The 19,155-nt window shown below is 39.3% G+C and overlaps 1 protein-coding gene and 1 pseudogene across 16 annotated transcripts in view; both read right to left on the minus strand.

The window, feature by feature from the left end:
• BANP (BTG3 associated nuclear protein) overlaps positions 1 to 19,155 on the minus strand; it is a 116,236-nt gene that overhangs the window by 86,581 nt on the left and 10,500 nt on the right. For 7 of the 16 annotated variants that reach the window (XR_005658586.1, XM_039888698.1, XM_039888696.1 and 4 more), the window contains exon 2: positions 3,405 to 3,561. The exons of 2 other annotated variants lie outside the window; for them this stretch is intronic. Coding sequence is in view for 12 of the 14 variants with exons in the window: in XM_039888698.1 (XP_039744632.1) it covers positions 3,405 to 3,492 (88 nt within the window). In the remaining 2 variants the exon portion in view is untranslated. Of the gene's footprint in view, positions 1 to 3,404; positions 3,562 to 6,816; positions 6,951 to 19,155 lie in introns of those variants that run through there. 7 more of the 16 variants (XM_039888699.1, XM_039888697.1, XM_039888695.1 and 4 more) reach the window with 4 other exon arrangements.
• Positions 15,024 to 15,142, minus strand: LOC120581068 (uncharacterized; annotated as a pseudogene).

Genomic DNA, 19,155 nt, shown 5'->3' on the forward strand with positions numbered 1-19,155 from the left:
TTTTTCTTTTAGAACATTGCAGTATGTGCTTTCTAAAGAAATCATCATTCACCTACCACCATCTGAACACAGATATTTTTCAGATTGCTATGTACAGTGATAGTGTTTCTTTTTCTAAGTTCAATGGTATCTAAGGTGTGGTGTTAATGAGAGTCAAGGCTACACGTTCTAGCTCTAAACAAACTGTTTAGTTTTCACAGAGAAAATTGTGGTTGAACAGCTATTTTCAAGTGATCTAACTTTGTTCAATGATCTGATAAGGCTCTTGATCTTGCCACTTAACAGGTGATAGTGCTTCTTATAAACAAATCAGAAGCAAAACAAAGGGGAAATTGACTAAAGAAAATAGTGTTCCTACATTTCTTTATGACTGCTCGCTTAATTCCAAAATTATTTATATTACTCTCCCTTTCCATATCATAACTAATTTACAAATGAAGTTTTTTCAATTAACATATCAAATAGATCATACAAGATAGACATCATACTTTCTTATGAGATTTCTGAAAATTCTCTTTCCTGTGGGAGAAAATAATTCAGCATTTCAATTTACTATTCCAGAAAAACCAAGCAACCAAAACACTCAGTGACTTAATCGTGTACACTTATGACTTCAAACATAACAGAAATATAAAACACATAAAACTTTTTTTATAGTTTAAATATTTTATATTTTTCAATTATAACTGACATCCAATATTTTATTAGTTTCAGGTGTACAGCATAGTGGTTAGACATTTACATGACTTACAAAGTGATCCCCCTGATAAGTAAGTCTAGTACCCACCTGACAATATACACAGTTATTATAATATTATTGACTATATTCCCTATGCTGTACTTTACATCTCCATGACTATTTTGTAACTACCAATTTCTACTTCTTAATCCTTCCACCTTTATCACCCAGCCCCCAACCCCGCTCCCATTTGGCAATCATCAGTTTGTTCTCTGAATCTATGCTTCCGTTTCTGTTCGTTTGTTTTTCTTTAGATTCCACATGTAAGTGAAATGATGGTATTTTCTTTCTCTGACTTATTTCATTTAGCATTATACCATCCATGTTGTTGCAAATGGTAAGATTTCATTCTTATTATGGCCAAATAATATTCCATTATATATATATACTATTTCTTTATCCAATCATCTATTGATGGGCACTTGGGTTGCTTCCATATCCTGGCTATTGTAAACAATGTTGCAGTGAACATAGGGATGCATTTATCTTTTTGAATTAGTGCTCTGGATTTCTTTGGATAAATACTCAGAAGTGGAAACACTGGGTCATAGGTAGTTCTTTTTTTTTTTTTTGAGGGACTTCCATACTGTTTTACAGAGTGGCCACATCAATTTGCAATCCCACCAACGGTGCACAAGGGTTCCCTTTTCTCCACATCCTCGCTAATACTTGTTTGTTGATTTATTGATGATAGCCATTCTGACAGGTATGAGGTGATGTCTCATTGTAGTTTTAATCTGCATTTCTCTGATGATTAGTGACGCTGAGTATCTTTTCCATGTCTAGTAGCCATTTGTATGTCCTCTCTGGAGAAATGTCTATTCAGGTCCTATGTCCATTTTTTAATAGAATTATCTGGGTTTTTTTTGGTGTTAAGTTGCATGAATTCTTCACATATTTTGAATATTATCCCCTACTGAATTGGGATACAATTCAAAATATGTACATTGGCAAACAGCTTCTCCCATTAAGTTCTTTTTGTTTTCCTGATAGTTTCCCTTGCTATGCAAAAACTTTTTAGTTTGATATAGTTCCATTTATTTTTTTCTTCTTTTGTTTCCCTTGCTCAAGGAGATATGAGAAAAAAATATTACTAAGAGCAATGCCAGATAGTGTACTGTCTATATTTTCTTCTAGGAGTTATATGGTTTCAGGTCTTACATTTAAGTCTTTAATCCATTTTGAGCTTATTCTTGTGTATGGTATAAGAAAGTGATACAACTTCACTTTTTGCATGTATCTGTCCAGTGTTCCCAACATCATTTACTGAAGAGACTGCCTTTACTCCATTGTATATTCCTGCCTCCTCTGTCATGGATTAACTGACTATATAGGCATGAGTTTACTTCTGGGCCCTCTATTTTGTTCCATTAATCTATGTGTCCATTTTTATACTAGGACCATGCTCTTTTGATTTCTATAGCCTTGCCCTATAGTTTGATATCAGGTATCGTGATACCTCCAAATTTGCTCTTTCTTAAGATTGCTATGACTATTTGGGGTCTTTTGTGGTTCCTTATAAATTTTAGAATTATTTGTTCTAGTTCTGTGAATAATGCCATTGGTATTTTGATAGGGATTGTATTGAATCTATAGATTGCTTTGGGTAGTATGGACATTTTAACGATGTTAATTCTTACTATCTGTGAGCACAGTATAGCCTAACATTTTTTTTTTTTATTTCCTCCAATTTCTTTCTTCATTGTCTTATAATTTTCTAAATACAGGTCTTCTTCCTCTTTGGTTAAATTTATTCCCAGGTTTTTTATTTTTATTTATTTATTTATTTTTTCGATGCAATTGAAAATAGGACCGTCAAACACATACAACTTTATGGCAAAAAAAAAAAGGAGGAAACTTACTAAGAAATCTTCATAGAATAAAAGTGTAGACAAAGTCTTTTTTTATAGATAAAGTTCCTGTAATTTAGGGTATACTTTATGAATAGTCTTCTTAAAACAAATATTTAGCTAAGGTTTCAAGGTGTTAGTTAAGGTGTGCCTTTAATGTCATTAAGAAAAATTACCAGCCTTAGTAAAGTGTAGGAAGTTGTCACAACAGCTGATGGAAGAATAACTTAATAAAATGTTTCTGGGAAACCTGTCAGTATCTTATCAAAATTTTAAATATATGAAGCCATTCTACTTCTGGAATCCTACCCCACAAAATATTTGCCAAGATATATGTGCAAGGATCTTTATTGCAGGGGTGTGTATGAGAGAAAAAAAGTGCAAGCAATGTAAATGCCGTCCACAAGGTAAGAGTCCAATAAATGAGGGGCACCTTGAAATGGAATACCATGCAGTGGTCAAAAAAAATGCAGTCGATCTGTACATACCAACTTGGTAACACATCACAACAGTGAACTTTAAAAGGGAGAATTTTAAAGAAGAAAGTTGTTGCAGGATTCCCTCAGCTGAGGGTAAGTAGAGGGAAGCAGAGACTGTAAGTGCCTGTGCACCTCAGAGAGCGGGGAGCAGCTAGGTGCTGGAGAGCTACCCATCTGGGAACGGGTGTTAAGGGCTGACACTGTTCACAGTCTCCATGATTTGCCATTTTTCATAAAGGGCATCACTTTTTTCCCTTGCTTTCTTTAAACAATAAAAGAAAACTTCTGGAAGCATTTTTGGATTTTTAAAGAATAGAAAGAATAAAGTCCACCTACTCTCCCACAGCTCTGTACCTGGGTGATGGGGACTCAAGTCTTCCACTGCGATCTGCACCACGTCCGCCAAATCCTGTTCTGACATCATCCAGAATGAGAGGAGAGGGGCCAGTCAACAAGCAAGAATCAAACTCACGCAGCACTAGGATTCTGTCACCTACAAAACAAACACATTGGCAGAGAAGAGGGGAGATTAACAATGGTGACCTGCAAAATGAAAACTGCTAACCATGTATATTCAAGAGGATGTCAGATGTCTGTGGATTTTTTTTTAATATAGGGTTCTTCTTGCCCCAAACTACCAAAAGGTTAGTGTTCTTTGAGAATTGAACCACAGCCCCAAAACCGCTCATTGCTTCTGTCCTTAACCACTAGACTAGCCCCTGACAGCCTCTCACTTTATCAAGCTATTCCTCACACCACCTCTAAATTCACCTTCCTAAAGCAGCCTGAATACGTCATCTCCAATCCAAAGTCTCCAGCAGTCCCCTACCTCCCACAGAGCACATCCTATGCTTCACTTGTTCCGTGCAGGATCTCAGCTCCTGTTACAAACACTATACCCCAGAAAACCATCATACTGTTGTCTCTGCCAGTAACACACCTCTCATCTCTCAGATTTTACCCAAACCAACCCTTCTGCCGAGGCTATCCACACTCCATTTCTACTATTCAGACCCGCCCTCCAAGCTGCTCTGTTTCACTTCCCCTTGGCTTCCAGCACAGACTTGAGCCACGGTACCGCCCCACTGCTGTGCCCAGGAGCAACCCCATCCCGCCCAAACACTACATCTTCCAGAGCTGGGCCACCTCTGGTGTGAGCTGTCATTTCCTGAGCATAGCACTGTGTCTACAGCAGAGTCAGTTACTTTCTTCCTGCTCCTGAAACACTTTGATTAAGCCTAGAGAAATCTTATTTTCCAAAACAAAAATATCATTCCAAATAGGATCTATCAATGCAGGGATCTAAATATAGTACCTGCAAACAGGATGTCCTGGAGAATTCAAGAATCAATGTCGCCATAATATTATATCATATTTTATATTATTTATTTATAAATATTTATAAAATAAATGTATAAAATATTTATCTTTCCCCAACTAGACTACATTCTCCCTGAGGGCAGAAAGCACGCACTCAATGCTACAGCATAGTTCCTTTCATCAGTAAGTGCTTACTGTCCTTAGTCCCAACTCCAGTGGGACAGGGAGAAGATGAACTAAAAATTTCAGGTCATCTAGTTTCAAGTAGGAGACTCCTGACAGCTTCTTCTAATGGTAAGTTTCAACAGGCATTAAACTTGCAGGTTTCACAGGTGTTCTTAAATCCTGTTAACAATGTGGTTCCTCTTCTCCTTTATCCAGATTTAAATTCTACAGCTTAAAAGGTAGCAGCTCCAGAATTTCTTAGGGACAATTATAGAAGGAGGAACTGAGCTCCTCTCTTAAATCTTACATTTATGGAGTAAATGTAACATTTTCATATAAACACATGATCAAATGTATGATCATTAAATGGCAAAGATGTTTTCGTTCCCAGTTTAAACACTTCACACAAGACTGAATGAGGTGAGAAAACATCAACTGTCCTTAACAAAGAAGAGACTGATAACAATCGAGAGGGGAAACAAAGGACCTCAGAGGAACTAGGCTTAAACCCTTTAACAGTCCAACCATGGAAAGATGGCAAAAACATTTTTATTCTCTTTCCCAAAGACACCCATAAAAACACATGGAGCAAGTAGGATAACAAAACCAAAATCCAGGTCAACATCTGTAACAGAACTGTGATAAGGTGTTCCTAACGAACCCCAAAATACAAGCAAATAGGGACACACCACTGACAGCTTACAAGACCATTGTGGTAGAAGCACATATGAAGCAGGGAGCAGAGAACTAGCAATGCGTCAACTTGAGAGCAGCAGCTGAAAGCACGAAGTGAGCACAATCCCACAACAGATAAATGCAGAAGATCTGCAGAAAAGTCAGGAAGGCCTAGAACTTTCTGGGCCCCATGAACTCACAAAACTAATCATCTAAAGCAATCTTTAGGCCAAACTCACTGAAATGATGGAACAGAATACAAAATGCACAGAACAGGGCAAAAGTGATGGGGGGAAAATGAAAGTCTGATTAAAGATGGGAGGGAAAAACAGGAGAGTTCAGAAAATGAGCTACTACATTTTTTAAACTTCCTAAAAAAACACAAAATAGAGCTCTAGAACACTGAAATTAGAAAAACTATTTAAAAATCAAGCTTCCCTTCCAAATAGTCAGAAAAATTAATTCCACATAAAAATGAACAGAAAATATTGAGATCAAATCCATGCAAAGGTAATATACTTTAAAAGAGAATAAGGAGCAAAATAACATCACTACAAACAGTGAAAGCATGCTAGAAAGACATATCCCCGAGAGACAAAAATGCTATCTTAATATTTCAAAACAAGCTAAAATACATGAAGGAAATGGTATATTAACCATAAACTATCACTAAAATGCTCAAAAATGAAGTTATAAAACTCAGAAAAGATTAGCTATAAAAAAAAATTATTTTGGAAATGAAGACTAAACTAGAAGAAATCCAAGCACAAATAAACACAATTATGCCTTAAGAAAAACATAATGAGAAAAAAAAAGAAAAATTTTAAGATTAAAAAGAGATGAAGAGTTCAAGGAAAAGTAGCATAGTGACAGGCAAAGAAGATCCAACATGTGTATGACAGGAGACTCTGAAGAAGAAAACCAAAGCAACAATCACACAGTATAGTACACTATACTGGAAGAGTATTGAGAAACAGGCAAAAGAGGCACTCTACTGTGCTTCTGGTGGAAGTACAACCCTAAAGAGCAACAGGCAACATAGCTATCAAAATGCTACTGGCCATAGCCCTGACCTTGCCATTCCCCATTCAGAATTCCTAGCACACAGATTCATATATTTGTGCAAAGATCTACATACCAAAAAAACAAACAAACAAAACAAAACAAAACAAAAAAACTCTAAGGCATTGCTTTTAGCAGCAAAAGAATAGATACAATCTCAATGTACATCAAGAAGTCATTTAAAAAAAAAAAAAGTGTGGCACAGCCAAACAATGGAATTCCAAACAACTGTAAAAGAAAGAGGCAGATCTCTCTAAGGATGACTCCCAAGATACAGTATTACATGAATATAAATGGGGCAGAATTTATGCAACGTGTTTTAAAAAAAGAAATATGCTAGATATGCACAGAATATCCCTGGGACATAAGAGGTGAAAAGGAAATTATTTTTCACCTTTCGCTCTTTTATAATATTTGCATTTTTAGCATGTTTATTTATCACCTTTTCAAAAATAAACACTTTTTAAAAATGGTCAGACAACTAAATATTTAGGTGTAAACTGTGCAGGAAATTCTCAATTCCAACCTCAGTTATATCCAGTAATATTCTCTGAACTTGGTGCCTGTGCTGAATACTGGGAGTTTCTTCAACCTTCATCCTCAGCAACTGCTCCAGGATTCAGAGGCAAGCAGAACCCACATGAACTGATTCAGGAGAACCTGTCAGGATAAGGAAATAAGGTGTCGTGCTAAATCTGTATCCTCTGAAGACCTCTAAGTACAGATTAACTGGTGATCAGTTTGAAGATCCAAGCTATTCATGCCATAAACAGTCTTCTTTTTTCCAAATTAAGAACCAAAGCAGATTATTAAAGGGACACACTCAATTTCTTAATGAAGGTGGTAGTTCTCAGTTATATAATATCACCCAACTGATCTTTTTGACTTGATAGATTTAAAACATTTTAGAGTCACAGACTGCCTTCAGAATCTAATTTAAAAAATGATAGGCGTTTTCCCAGGAAAAGAACACAGACAGGACAGACAAAATTCTGCCAATTTTCACAGGCTTCAGCAACACCAGTGTAAGAGCCCTAATTTATAGGGGAATGCAGCCACCAGAGGAAGACCCCTGCTTCTCCTGCAATATGTCGTGGCAACGTGACCGAGTGCCAGCCAACGGGACATGAACTCAGATGTGGTGCACAGCAGCCGAGGACACCTCGTAAAAGGAGAGCTGGCACGCGGCCGTGGCCTTCCTTCTTGTCCTCCTTGTCCTCCTGCTGCTGGACTCCAAGGATGAGAATGGGACAGGAGCTAGAAGAGCGGAGCAAAGAATGACAAGGAAGTAGCCTGGGGCCCTCACATCTACGGAGCTGCCACACGTCCCTGGCCTGCCTGCCCCAGACTTCCTCATAAGAAAGGGAAATAACCAACCACTTGCTTTAAAACAACATATTCTGGAATTTGTCACATGCAGCCAAGCTTAACCTAAGTGATATACCCTGAAGCCCATTCATGATGGCCCGCAGCTTCCAGGTTAAACACGTGTCTCATAAAGAGCTAGTGGAAAGTTTCCAAGGAGTCGATTAAAGCTTTTTCCTGATTTCTAAAGTTCTGCGAGTGGCTTAAGAAAATACTCCAAACTCACCATAAAATCCCTAACCTCTTCCACATGAGGACACCATACATTATCCAAGTTGTTTACTAAAAATGATTCTGTTGCCAGGATAAAGAATCATTTAAAATTCTGTTAACAGTGAAGGTTTGAATAGAAAAAACTAGGGCAACAAGCCCAAGAAAACTGGAACAGAGTGATACATGCGGTTGCCATTTTGGCAAATTAAATTTGTCATTTCTCAGAAGTCCTGGAGATAATCCAGTGTTAATATAATAAAGCAACTGGACTGAGATCAATGTTCAATAATGTCTCTAATGGCAATGACTAGTTAGAACCCTTATAGTAAGCTTGTGAAGAGAGCATCTCCTAGGGTGCACGTGAAAAAAGAGCCCACCAACCAAATCAATAACCTAAGTGCTCCTTCTTAGGGGAATGGTAAATGTTTTATTTCCTACTGTAAAACGCTGCAGACATCAATGTGACTGAGACTGGTTTAATTACATGAACCACAATGGAAGATCTCCAGAATATAATACTATCAGAAAAAAAGAAGGAAAATTGCAGTATGTATATGATCCCGGTTTTCTAAAAGTTGCATGTATATGTAGTCACGTATCTGTGTGTGTGTAAATGCACAACAGATGATCTGGAATGACACATACTAAACTTGAGCTTACCCGTGAAGGAAGGAATACAGACAACACAAACTGACCTTCATCCTCGATCTTTCTAGATTAAGTTTTCTATAAGCCGGTATTACTTATCACTTGTGAAATTGTTTTTCTAAAACATAAGTGTACAGCCTACAACATGTGCATCCACACAGCCATGACCACTTGTGCAGATGTGCCCAAGGCTGCAGCCACTGCACAGCCCTTCCCTGCTCTGTGAACGTTTCCATTCTCCTGAATCACTATGTCATACTTTCTCCCGTCCCGTCCAAATCCCAGCTCCTCCTTCCCTTGGTGAGCTGGAGATCTTGCTTTCTCTTCCCCATCAGTTCCCTTGAACTTGGCCTCCCTTTCTGTGGCTGCTATAGGTACCACCTGGCCTCGGTCCTGTCCACAGGCATGCCCTCCCCTCCTCCGCGGCAGGGGCTTTGCACTTTAACAGCTCTCTCTCAGTCCCTCAACATCTGCCAAAGGGTCATTCCCAGTATACATCACACTGCTATTTCCCCAACCTCCCTCCATCTCCATCCCTCTGCTCTCCTTCAGAGCAGAACTCTCCAGAGTTGCCTGTATATGCTGTCTCCATTTCTTCCCCTCACATTCTACAGTTGGCCCAGATTCTGGCTTTTCCACCCACCGAACTGCTCCAATCCAGGTCTTCCCGCATGCCTGCCCTGCTCACCGAAGGACCTGCCCAGGGTTCACTCTCGCCTCCTCCACAGCCAGCCTCTCTCCTGGGTCCATTCTCCTAGTCTTGCCCTGCACAGGTTCTCTGTAGGTTCTCATCACCGCTCTGACATGGAGTGCCCAGGGCTCTGTGCTGGGCCTCCTGTCAATCATCCTAAACTACCATCTACGTGCTGATGGCAAACAGATTCACCCTTCGACTCAGACCTCGCACATGATTCACGGAGCAAACAAACTGATGGACAGCACCCCCGGTGTCTAGTCCCAACTGTAATGTGTCGAACTTAACCCAATATCCACCCCACAATCAACCTGTTCCTCCCAGACTTTCCATCTCACTTTATGGCAACACCCAGTTGCTCAGGCCAAACCTTCAGCCCTGCTTGGTTCCCCTCTCACACATCTCACCTGTAGGCAAATTCTCCCATGATACACATTCTGCACATATCTGGAGTTGTGCACTGGCCTCCACCGGGGCCTCCCCGCTCTGCCTTTACCTCACAATTATTCTCAATATCTGGTTTAAAAACTACCCAGATTATGTCATAACATGTGTCAGACTGTTCAAAGCCCACTGAAGACTTCATACTTACTCAAAATGGCTTAACCAGCACTCTGAAGTCAGCTGCTCATTAGCCAGTGCCTCTCAGTGCCTCAACCAAGGAGATCTCTGCATCAAAGCAGGCACATACCCAGTTCAAGGCCCTTACACTGACACTTGCCTGCCCCTCCACCATCTACTGCCCACCACCAGCAGCTACTTCCCTGCTCTCCTCTCCTGCTTTATCATAAAGCACTACCGTCTAACTCACTGCATGTACTAAATGTTCATTCTGTTTAGATCTGTTTCTCCCACTATAAGATCATCTCCATTAGGGCAGGAATTTCCATCATCTTCCCCACTGCTCAGCACAGGCTTGGTACACGCTGCCCCTCAATGAACGTACATGTGATAAATCCAGCAGAAGAATCCTCCTGTAGAGTTATACACCAATGCAGAACTACGAAGGTCAGCGTTTCTACTTAAAAACCATAGATTAATGTCTTCGAAGTTCTCTGTTTTCATTTCAATAAGGACTATACCACCAGGGTTAAGTCACAAACCTATTTAGTTTATGACTGTGAACTTCATGTGAATGACACTTTCAGTTAACAGTGAAAATACAACAAGCTGCTCGGCAGCTGTCAGCAACAGACATAGCAGCTGTTTATCAGCTGAAATACAGAACTGCACATTTATTTTTAATTTTTGGTAATTTTTAAAGAAATTTGAAATTCTGGACACCCATACAATAAAACCTCAATGCCATTAAAACAGGAATAAAAGGCTCCTGTAACTGAACATACAACTTAGCTTTAGCAGTTAAGGTTAAAAAAAGAAAACACTATACACTATCGGCTTTCATTATATGAAAAAAGGCAGCCTGTATTGGTACTGGGATTTTCTCAGTCCTGCAAGAATGACATCACATGGGTCATCTCATTAGGAATGTCACCAACATATGGGATTTGTTTTCCCATCAGTTTTTAGGGTAGTCTTCGAAGAGCTGTTTCTTATACCAACCCTTGAATGCAGCCCCAACGCTGAATCTGATTTGGACCCGGTGATATCCATAGGAGGCACCACAACACAGCTAGGTGTATAAGCTCCCAGGGCAGGGACCTGACTCTGCTCTACTAAAATTATTTACAACCATCATATAACATGCAGAGCAACCAGCCTAAAGAGATGCAGGCCATAGTCATGGGTAAAAACCCAGTCATACACCTTACACATCCTGGAGGGGCCTTGGAAGTCATCTACTGCTGGTCTAACTTCGCTTTATAGGTGACAAAAATATAAACTGAATGTATTACTCTGAGGGTTAGGAGTGTCCATGGACAAGTACAGGAAAGACAATCCAAAATACAAGTCTTGAAGTGCAAGAAAGCAGAAAAGACACTCGGAACATGACAGGAGGGATGGGGGAGGACCACTATCACCTACAGCAGGCCTAGGCTTCTGGATCCCAGTGCCCCAAGATCCTCTGAAGAATGTCAAGTCAACAATGCCATAAAATCGGAAAAGTAATTTCCAATTCCTATTTAAGGAAGTGGCTAAGTAGTACCTCGTTAAAAAGCTACATTTCCATAAACAGGGATACCTCCAGAAAACTAAAGATCATTCCATTTAGTCAAAACCTTTTGGACATTAGAAATAAAATAATTAATTAAAAGCTAGTATGAAGTAAGCAAAGAAACCAATTTTTATTAAACTGAGATATGTGAAAAAGACTTAGCTTAATTATTTTTCCCCAAAAATCAGTGTGGGGTGAAGGGGAAATAAATATGCAAAAGATGAAATGGGGGAGAAAGAGAAAATATGACTAAATGACTGGTCAGGTACTAGATGAACTAGGAAATTAGGAAGAAGCATCAAATACTTCTTCCCACAGTTTCCACTTTGCCTTAGGAAATTAGGCCACACTACTTCTTTATGAGAGCTCCCTAAAAACGCTTAAGTTTAAAATTAGGAAAAGGTCAAATTAGCCCAGATGACAGGTCCTTGTTCCTTACACTTAACATAATTGATTAAATTTTCCACCTTTATTCACGCTTTCCAAAATATATAAACCTCCTCAGATATAAACCACAAATGCAGGAAAGAGAAGCTGGATTTAAGCTGATCCCACAGCACCGACTGTCCTAATTCAGACTCAGTGGTTTCAGGACCCCCTTTATCATCTTATAATTGTGAGGCCCCAAAACTTTGTGCCTGTATAGGTGTATCTATTAACAGTTACCACATTTAAAATTAGAAGAGAAAATGTTTGAATATTTCTTTATTCATTTAAAAATTATAAAAACATATCACATATTAACATACAAAATATCTTTTTTATGAAAAACAACTATAGCTTCCAAAACAAAAGTAGCAAAATCTTAACAAGAAGAGGAATATAGTTTGGCATTTTACAAATCTCTTTAATGTCAGACTTGAAAACAACTGGATTCTCGTATCTGAATCGGCTTTTAATATGTTGCATAGATTGTTCTGGTTGATACATGTGAAGAAAACCCAGCCTCACGCAGAGGTGCTGCTGGGAAAAAGAAGAGTATTTCAATAGGCTTTTCAATCAGCTTTTCGGATAATTATAGTTTAATACAATACCAAGACTCAACAAGTGTTTTATTTTTCCCTAAAGGCTTGTTGCAATGTAGAACTTGAAACCATGCTGTACTTTATTACTTCATTACTTGAAAATCCATTGCTTTGTCTTGCCCTTTAAATGGACCTTTACGCAGGTGTGATTTTGTAACATCATGCATTGGTCATCTGAAAATACTGATTCACTGAGTTATGCAGATCTTCCAAATGTTTACTATAGATTACCAGAAGCATCACATTCGTTAGTATGAGAACTAATCTCATCGGAAAGTCTTTAAGCATTAGGAAGCTGTTAGGCTCACAGTGGCAGATACAAACTTTTTGAAATTCCAATTTCATCTGAAAGCTCAAATTTAATCACTGGCAATAACAGAATTAGTTGTTTTCCTTAAAGTGACAGGGTAATTTTGTTCATTTAGCAAGAAATAGCAGTAGTTTGCCAATTATTCTTTTGTGATGGTTCATGAAAAAGTGGCTAGTTCAGCTAGCAACTCAAATACCTGCAGAAGGGCTTATCCTTGAGGCAATCTTCTTAACTCCGAATTGTGGCAGAAGTGCTTTCCATATACTTCCTGTTTTGCCACACAGAGTATTAAAAGAGGTGTACTCAAGGGTTCAGTATTAATAAAATAAGTCATTTTTACTGCTTCATCAAGGACATTCTTAGGTGAAAAAGGCTTTTATAAAATTGCATAGCAGTGAAGAATACAATGATACATGTGCAGCTTGGGTCGTCAGCCTCAACTGTGCTAAAGCAACAATAGTTTTACTACCATTGACCCTGAACCAACAGTGCAAATGTCAACCAACATGAAAGAGGCAAATGACCCCTTACAATCATTATGAAAACTGTTTGGATCTCAGAGACCACCCCCTCCCCCCCCGCCGCCCCCGGGAAGGTCTCAAGATTCTGTGCACCACATTTTGACAACCACTGCTTCCAGGTACTATATCTCTAGAAAGAAAACATAAGAACTTCATATGTGTTAAAGTGAATTCCAGATAACTTCTGCTATAAAATATAAACCATAAATGTCATTAAAAGCAACTTTTACTTGATTTACCAACTGCCAAAGATAAATGTAAATACGACATAGAAGCCTGCATATATCTTGCAATAAAAATGGTGGGTTTTACTATGTAATATCCAAATTTTAATTCTTCCCTGGTAACTACTAAATACTTAACACTGTGAAGTATTTATTCTGATAATATAAAATACCCATCTGCCAAAGATACAAAGTATAATAATGTACAATTGGCTGCAGGCTTAAACATCTTAACCTTATTTCTTAGTTCCAAGAGAGACTTTAATGAATCTCTGTGAACTCTTTTACACAATCTTCAGTGATCTTATTATATTCATTCTTACTTTCTTCAAAAAATAATCATTGGGTACATATGTATACCTAAACATATGCTGCAAGGGAGGAGAATGTAACCCTGCCCTTAAGACAAAGAAGTGACATTTGCGATCTCCTTGGGATCTACTGCTATGCCAGGGCTAAGAACAGCACTAGGGAAATGCAGATTGAAGCAGCTACCCAAGCCCTCGAAGATCAAAAAAGGCTGCCCAGAACTGGCAGGGATCTGAGGCAGCTAGGAGGCATCAGGGCAGGAGCAAAGAGGTCAGAGGTGCAGGTCTACTGGCTGGGACTCTTGGAAAGTCCAAAGCACAAAAAAAAACTAGCAGTGGCCTTAACCAAGACTAAGGAGACCTGCCAGATGCAGTAAGGTCCTGGGGATGGGGTAGGGGTTGTCATAAAAGAACTTCAGGGGAAATTTAAATATGACCAGTATCTTCAAAGATATTGAATTATTGTTCCCTTTTTCAGATGGTATGTAAAAGAATGTCCTTGCTCTCAAGACAAGAGTGCTCAAGCATTTGGAAGTGAAATAAGGTGATCTCTGCAACTTACTTTCAAACGCAGAAACACACACACACACACAGCAATGTGCCCAACGTTAACCCTTGGTGAATCTAGGCGAAGGATATACATCTGTATACTTGTTGTACTCGTCTAGCAACTTTTCTCTAGATTAAAGTTAGGAGGAAGTGGCACAGAATCACTGATTTGGTAAAATATGCTAACGCTCGGTCAAGCAGAGCTTGGAGGGCTGCATGTTGGTGGACACGGCCCCACGTCACGGGGTACACATTGTTAACAGGGAGAAACTGGGTGCAGGACACACAAGAACCACCTGTGCTATCTGCTCTGTATCTGTAAATTTCAAATTATTCCAAAATAAAAGGTTTCAAAGTAAGCAAATTTTTAGAAAAAAACAAAAATAATAAAACCCTCCAATCTACTTTGACTCCCATCATATCCCTCCCACGCCAAACTCCTAGGACATGTCCTGGAACTCTCACCCAGCTGGTCTGCAAACGCCATCTCTTCCTGCTCCCTTCTGGATCCTAAACAACAAATCTGGTTTCCAAACTCGCTATCAGGCTAGAACTTTTCGCCAACGAACCAGATGAGAGCCCGGTAAACAATTCCTAGAGGTCTGAACAGTTCTTAATTGGTGAACCCTCTTTATGGAAGAGACTTTTATGATTAGGAACATTTTGCAACCTATACTTAGTAGATCATAACAGAATTGTTTATTGCTTAATTAAAGAAGGGGCAATTTTGGTTTGGTGTTTTTTGTTTTTTGTTTTTTTACACCTATATTACCTGGTCTTTCTAGGTGGTCTCCCATCCAAGTACTAACCAGGCCTGACTCTGCTTAGCTTCTGAGATCAGACAAGATCGGGCACGTTCAGGGTGGCATGGCTGTAGATAGTTTTGGTTTTTGGGGAAAAAAAAAATCCTGACCGCTTTTTGGCACTGGCATTTCTTTTTCTTTTTCACTCAAACCTCCGCATCCATGTCTTCTTCCCTCTCCTTGGGGACTTACTCCAGGGTCCATGTGATACCTCTGCCCTCATCTGAAAGCTCTGTCCTTTGCAGAGCATGTTCATCCACCTGACTCCAGCTGCAGTGCAATGTAACCAACACGCCACACATACCAGTGTGGCCCCTTCTCAGCTTCAGGAAACAGCTGCACAATAAAAGACAGTCTCCCAGGGGATGCTAGTAGGTATGTGCTTTGATTATGAGACTGACACCCATCTCTCCCAAATCTCTGTCTGCCACCTTGACCTCTCACCAAGTTTAGTATTTCAAACCATGCTATAGACATTTGACAATAAAATCTATTCCTACACTTCCAAAGCTGATCTCTTCTCGAGTCCCTGTTAGCTTTTTCCCCAAGAATGCTGCTCAAGGAGATATCATCTATATCCCAACTCCTCCAGAAAAGAACCCTGCAGACGCTTTTCAACTCTCTCTGCTCTGTTACCATTAAATATCCAACCATCACCAGACCCTACAGTTTCTTAGCGATTACTGATTCCAAACTGACTTCCGCTCCCACTGCACCTAGTCTGCTGAGCACCTCATCATCCATAAACTGGCCTCTTCCCAAGTCCCTGCCTCCAGTCCCACTGTTATGTAAGTGTCATCTCTCTGGGACACATTCTGAAGTTGAATCCATTGATCTGGTAGGCTAACTGTCCCCACTGTCCCTCCCAAAGCCACACATGGCTGAGGCAGGAAGCCAATCCCCTCTCATCCATATTGTAAGTTTCAGAGTGATTTTTCCAAAGAGGGCTCATCGTCTCAGAGCCCAGTTCTGAGAGGCCCTCCTCTGTTAATGGCATCATATCTAAACTCCTCTATCCAAGTTTCCAGCCTTTCCCAGTCTGGCTCACCCTTGCCTGTCTGTATATGATCGCTGCTTTCTAAGCCAGTGGTTGGCAAACTATGGCCCCATAGGCCATATCTGGCCCTCCACCTCTTTTTGTACAGTCCATGAGCCAAATCAAAATACCAATATTTCAAGACATCACATTCATGAAACTCAAATTTCATTGTCCACAAAGTTTTATTAGAACATAGCTACACCCAGCTGTCTGCATACTAAGGTTGCACTGGGGCTATAATGGCTCCTGTAGTGGCTGAAAGTCTCACTTTAATGTAAAAACAATGGTTCTATGTATTGGATCACCACTACCATAAGCACTATGTTGGGCACACAGGAGTCATCCACAAACACTTTAGTGAATAAAGGAATGACCCTGAAGTTCAAATGCTCCTACAAGCACAGACAATCCTGAAACTCAAGTCTCTGACAGCTCTTTCAACCTTTCAGCTACAAGGACCGTAGAAATCTCAGTTCTAATCATCTCTTCATTAAAAAAAAAAAAAAAAAAAAATCAAAAGCATTAAATATATGAGAGACTACAGTTGACATTCTCCTACACTTTCACTGCACTTGTACCTATTTTTTATAGTTAAAATGAAAAACATTCAGAGATGTGAAAATGGATCAGATGACATGAATTTATATACCTCTACAGAAGGTTATATTTCAGAGAGACCTTATATTGCTTTTGATGATTATATACCTAAATCCAACTGTAGCTCATTTTATACAGTGAAAAGTAAAATTTAAAATTTTTAAAGTTATTTTCTCACTAATATATGTTCATATAATAAATATTGGCCCAAAGATAATAAGAATTCACACTCAACATTGCAAATTGTGTAAAATCATCTAATAGAATTTAAAATTCTCAATAAAGTATCATTGAATAACAAATAATACACCAAAATTACAACATTGTATAGTAAAAGAATCACAGTTTGCAATAAAAAGTCACTTCCTAGCGAGAACAAGAGGGTGTCTTAAACCTAATGACTATCAAGGACAGCCGCAGGGACAGAGTGGAGGCTCATGCTGTACTGGCAGGTTCCTTGCAGAAGCGCAAAGTTATCATGGGTTCTTGCACTTGCAAGTATATACTTTACGATCACAGCAAACTTTTAATTAGCAACCTATACTAATTTAAAACACCCCTAAGCTCCTGTCCAATTCTAAATTTCTAAGATTTCACAATGTAAGTTTATCACAGACGAAATTCTAACTATATGCAAATTTCTGTCAATTAAATCAGCACCATATGAGATTAAAAAGATATAAGACCTGGCAGGTACAGTCGATGATAATAACAATAATTATAGGAGGTACCATTTATTGAATTCTAAGCACCGTATTAAACATTATCTCATTTAATCTTTACAACCTTTGATGTAGGTGTGTCCCCATTTTATAAAGATGGGCCCATCCCTAAACACCTCCTTATCTAAAACATGCATCATGAATATTTATTAAGGGACTATGAGAGTAGACAGCAGTGAAGAAGTGGCGGGTGGGGAGGAAACAGAGCACACAACCACAGTAACTCATTTTGTGTCCAGTTAACTAAACCCATCACTACCGGTTCTCTTTTCCCTCCCCTGGAGTTTGGATCTGTGCATCCAACCATCTCTCAGCTATCTCCAGAAACTGAAATCCTCTCATCATCCATCTGCTCCTTCTGTTTATTCCCTTATGCTGCAAAACTCAGGAAGGGGGTTAGCAGTCCAGAGGTAAGTGTCCTAACCTCCTTTGTCTACCGATTTCACAGAAACCAAACCAAACAACTAATATGTGTCAAAATATTAAGGGAATTTATAATCCTAACTAGCAACATAATAACAAAAGAAAATTAACTCCTAACTTGAGCAGTTATTAGAACAAGTACAACAGGCAGTAGATGCAAGGACCTTTCTAGAGGTTTCGGACCACATGACGGATGTCAGGCAAGCACAATCCCTCAGAGGCAGGTTGGATGACCAAGGAGAACTAGTTAATACTATCGAGCACAGAAAACAGGAAAAAGTGTAAGAAAGCCTGCTAAGGTTGTGTGGTGGACACTGGCTAACTTACACATGGCCCTAGCAGACACATCCATGTAAGTATCACAGGGGCCCAATATTCTTGGGAAAAAATATATTCATCAAAGTTCATAATGGAGTCCCCTCTTCCTTTGTTATAAAGCAGCAGTCCTCATTTGGCACCAGTGACCGGTGCTCCTATGAGAATCTAATGCTTGATGATCTGAGGTGGAGCTGAGGCGGTGATGCTGGCGCTGAGGAGCGGCTGCAAATACATATCAAACTTTGCTTGCTGGCCAGCAACTCACCTCCTGCTGTGTAGCCCGGTTCCTAACTGGCCATGGACCCATACTGGTCTGTGGCCCAGGAGTTGGGGACACCTGCTATAAAGGACATTATTGGGATTATTAAAATCTGAATTAGATCTGTTGCTTAAATGCATCAATGATAAATTCCTAATTTTGATAATTGTACTATGGTTACATAATAGAATGTCCTTGTTTTTAAGAAATAGCCACTTAAGAATAAAGAAACATTTTAAACTGTTGAAAAAAACAAATAATATACACACACATACAGTTGTAGAGGAGGGAGGGAGATAAAGCAAATATTAACTGAGAATCTATATCTTAATTCTTTGTACCATTCTTGCAACTTCTAAGCCTGAAAAAACCCAATTCCTATAAAGAGATGTTGAGGCTCTTTCTCCAAAGAAAGGCACAAAGAAAGGCACAAAATGGACAAAAGCCTTCTTCTTTGAAGGTGACTTTGCTAATGCTAATTATACTTCTGAGAGACTGCCACTTGGAAACAAAGATATTTTCTTTCCAAGTAGATTTTCCCAAAATAAACTAAAAGTTCCTGACCTACACTCTCAGTACCTTCACTAGATAAATGAGATGGTTTGGTAGATACCTCCAGATCGCCCCAAACTCTCGAAGTCAGTAGTGAAGAGCATGGATGCTGGAGGCAACTGGCAGAGCAATCTGTAAAATGATGATAGCAGTTTGAAAGGTGCTTGGCACCAGCTGAG

Source organism: Pteropus medius, unplaced genomic scaffold (genome assembly GCF_902729225.1).
Source record: "Pteropus medius unplaced genomic scaffold, Ma_sr-lr_union100, whole genome shotgun sequence".
In the NCBI taxonomy this organism is placed as follows: domain Eukaryota; kingdom Metazoa; phylum Chordata; class Mammalia; order Chiroptera; family Pteropodidae; genus Pteropus; species Pteropus medius.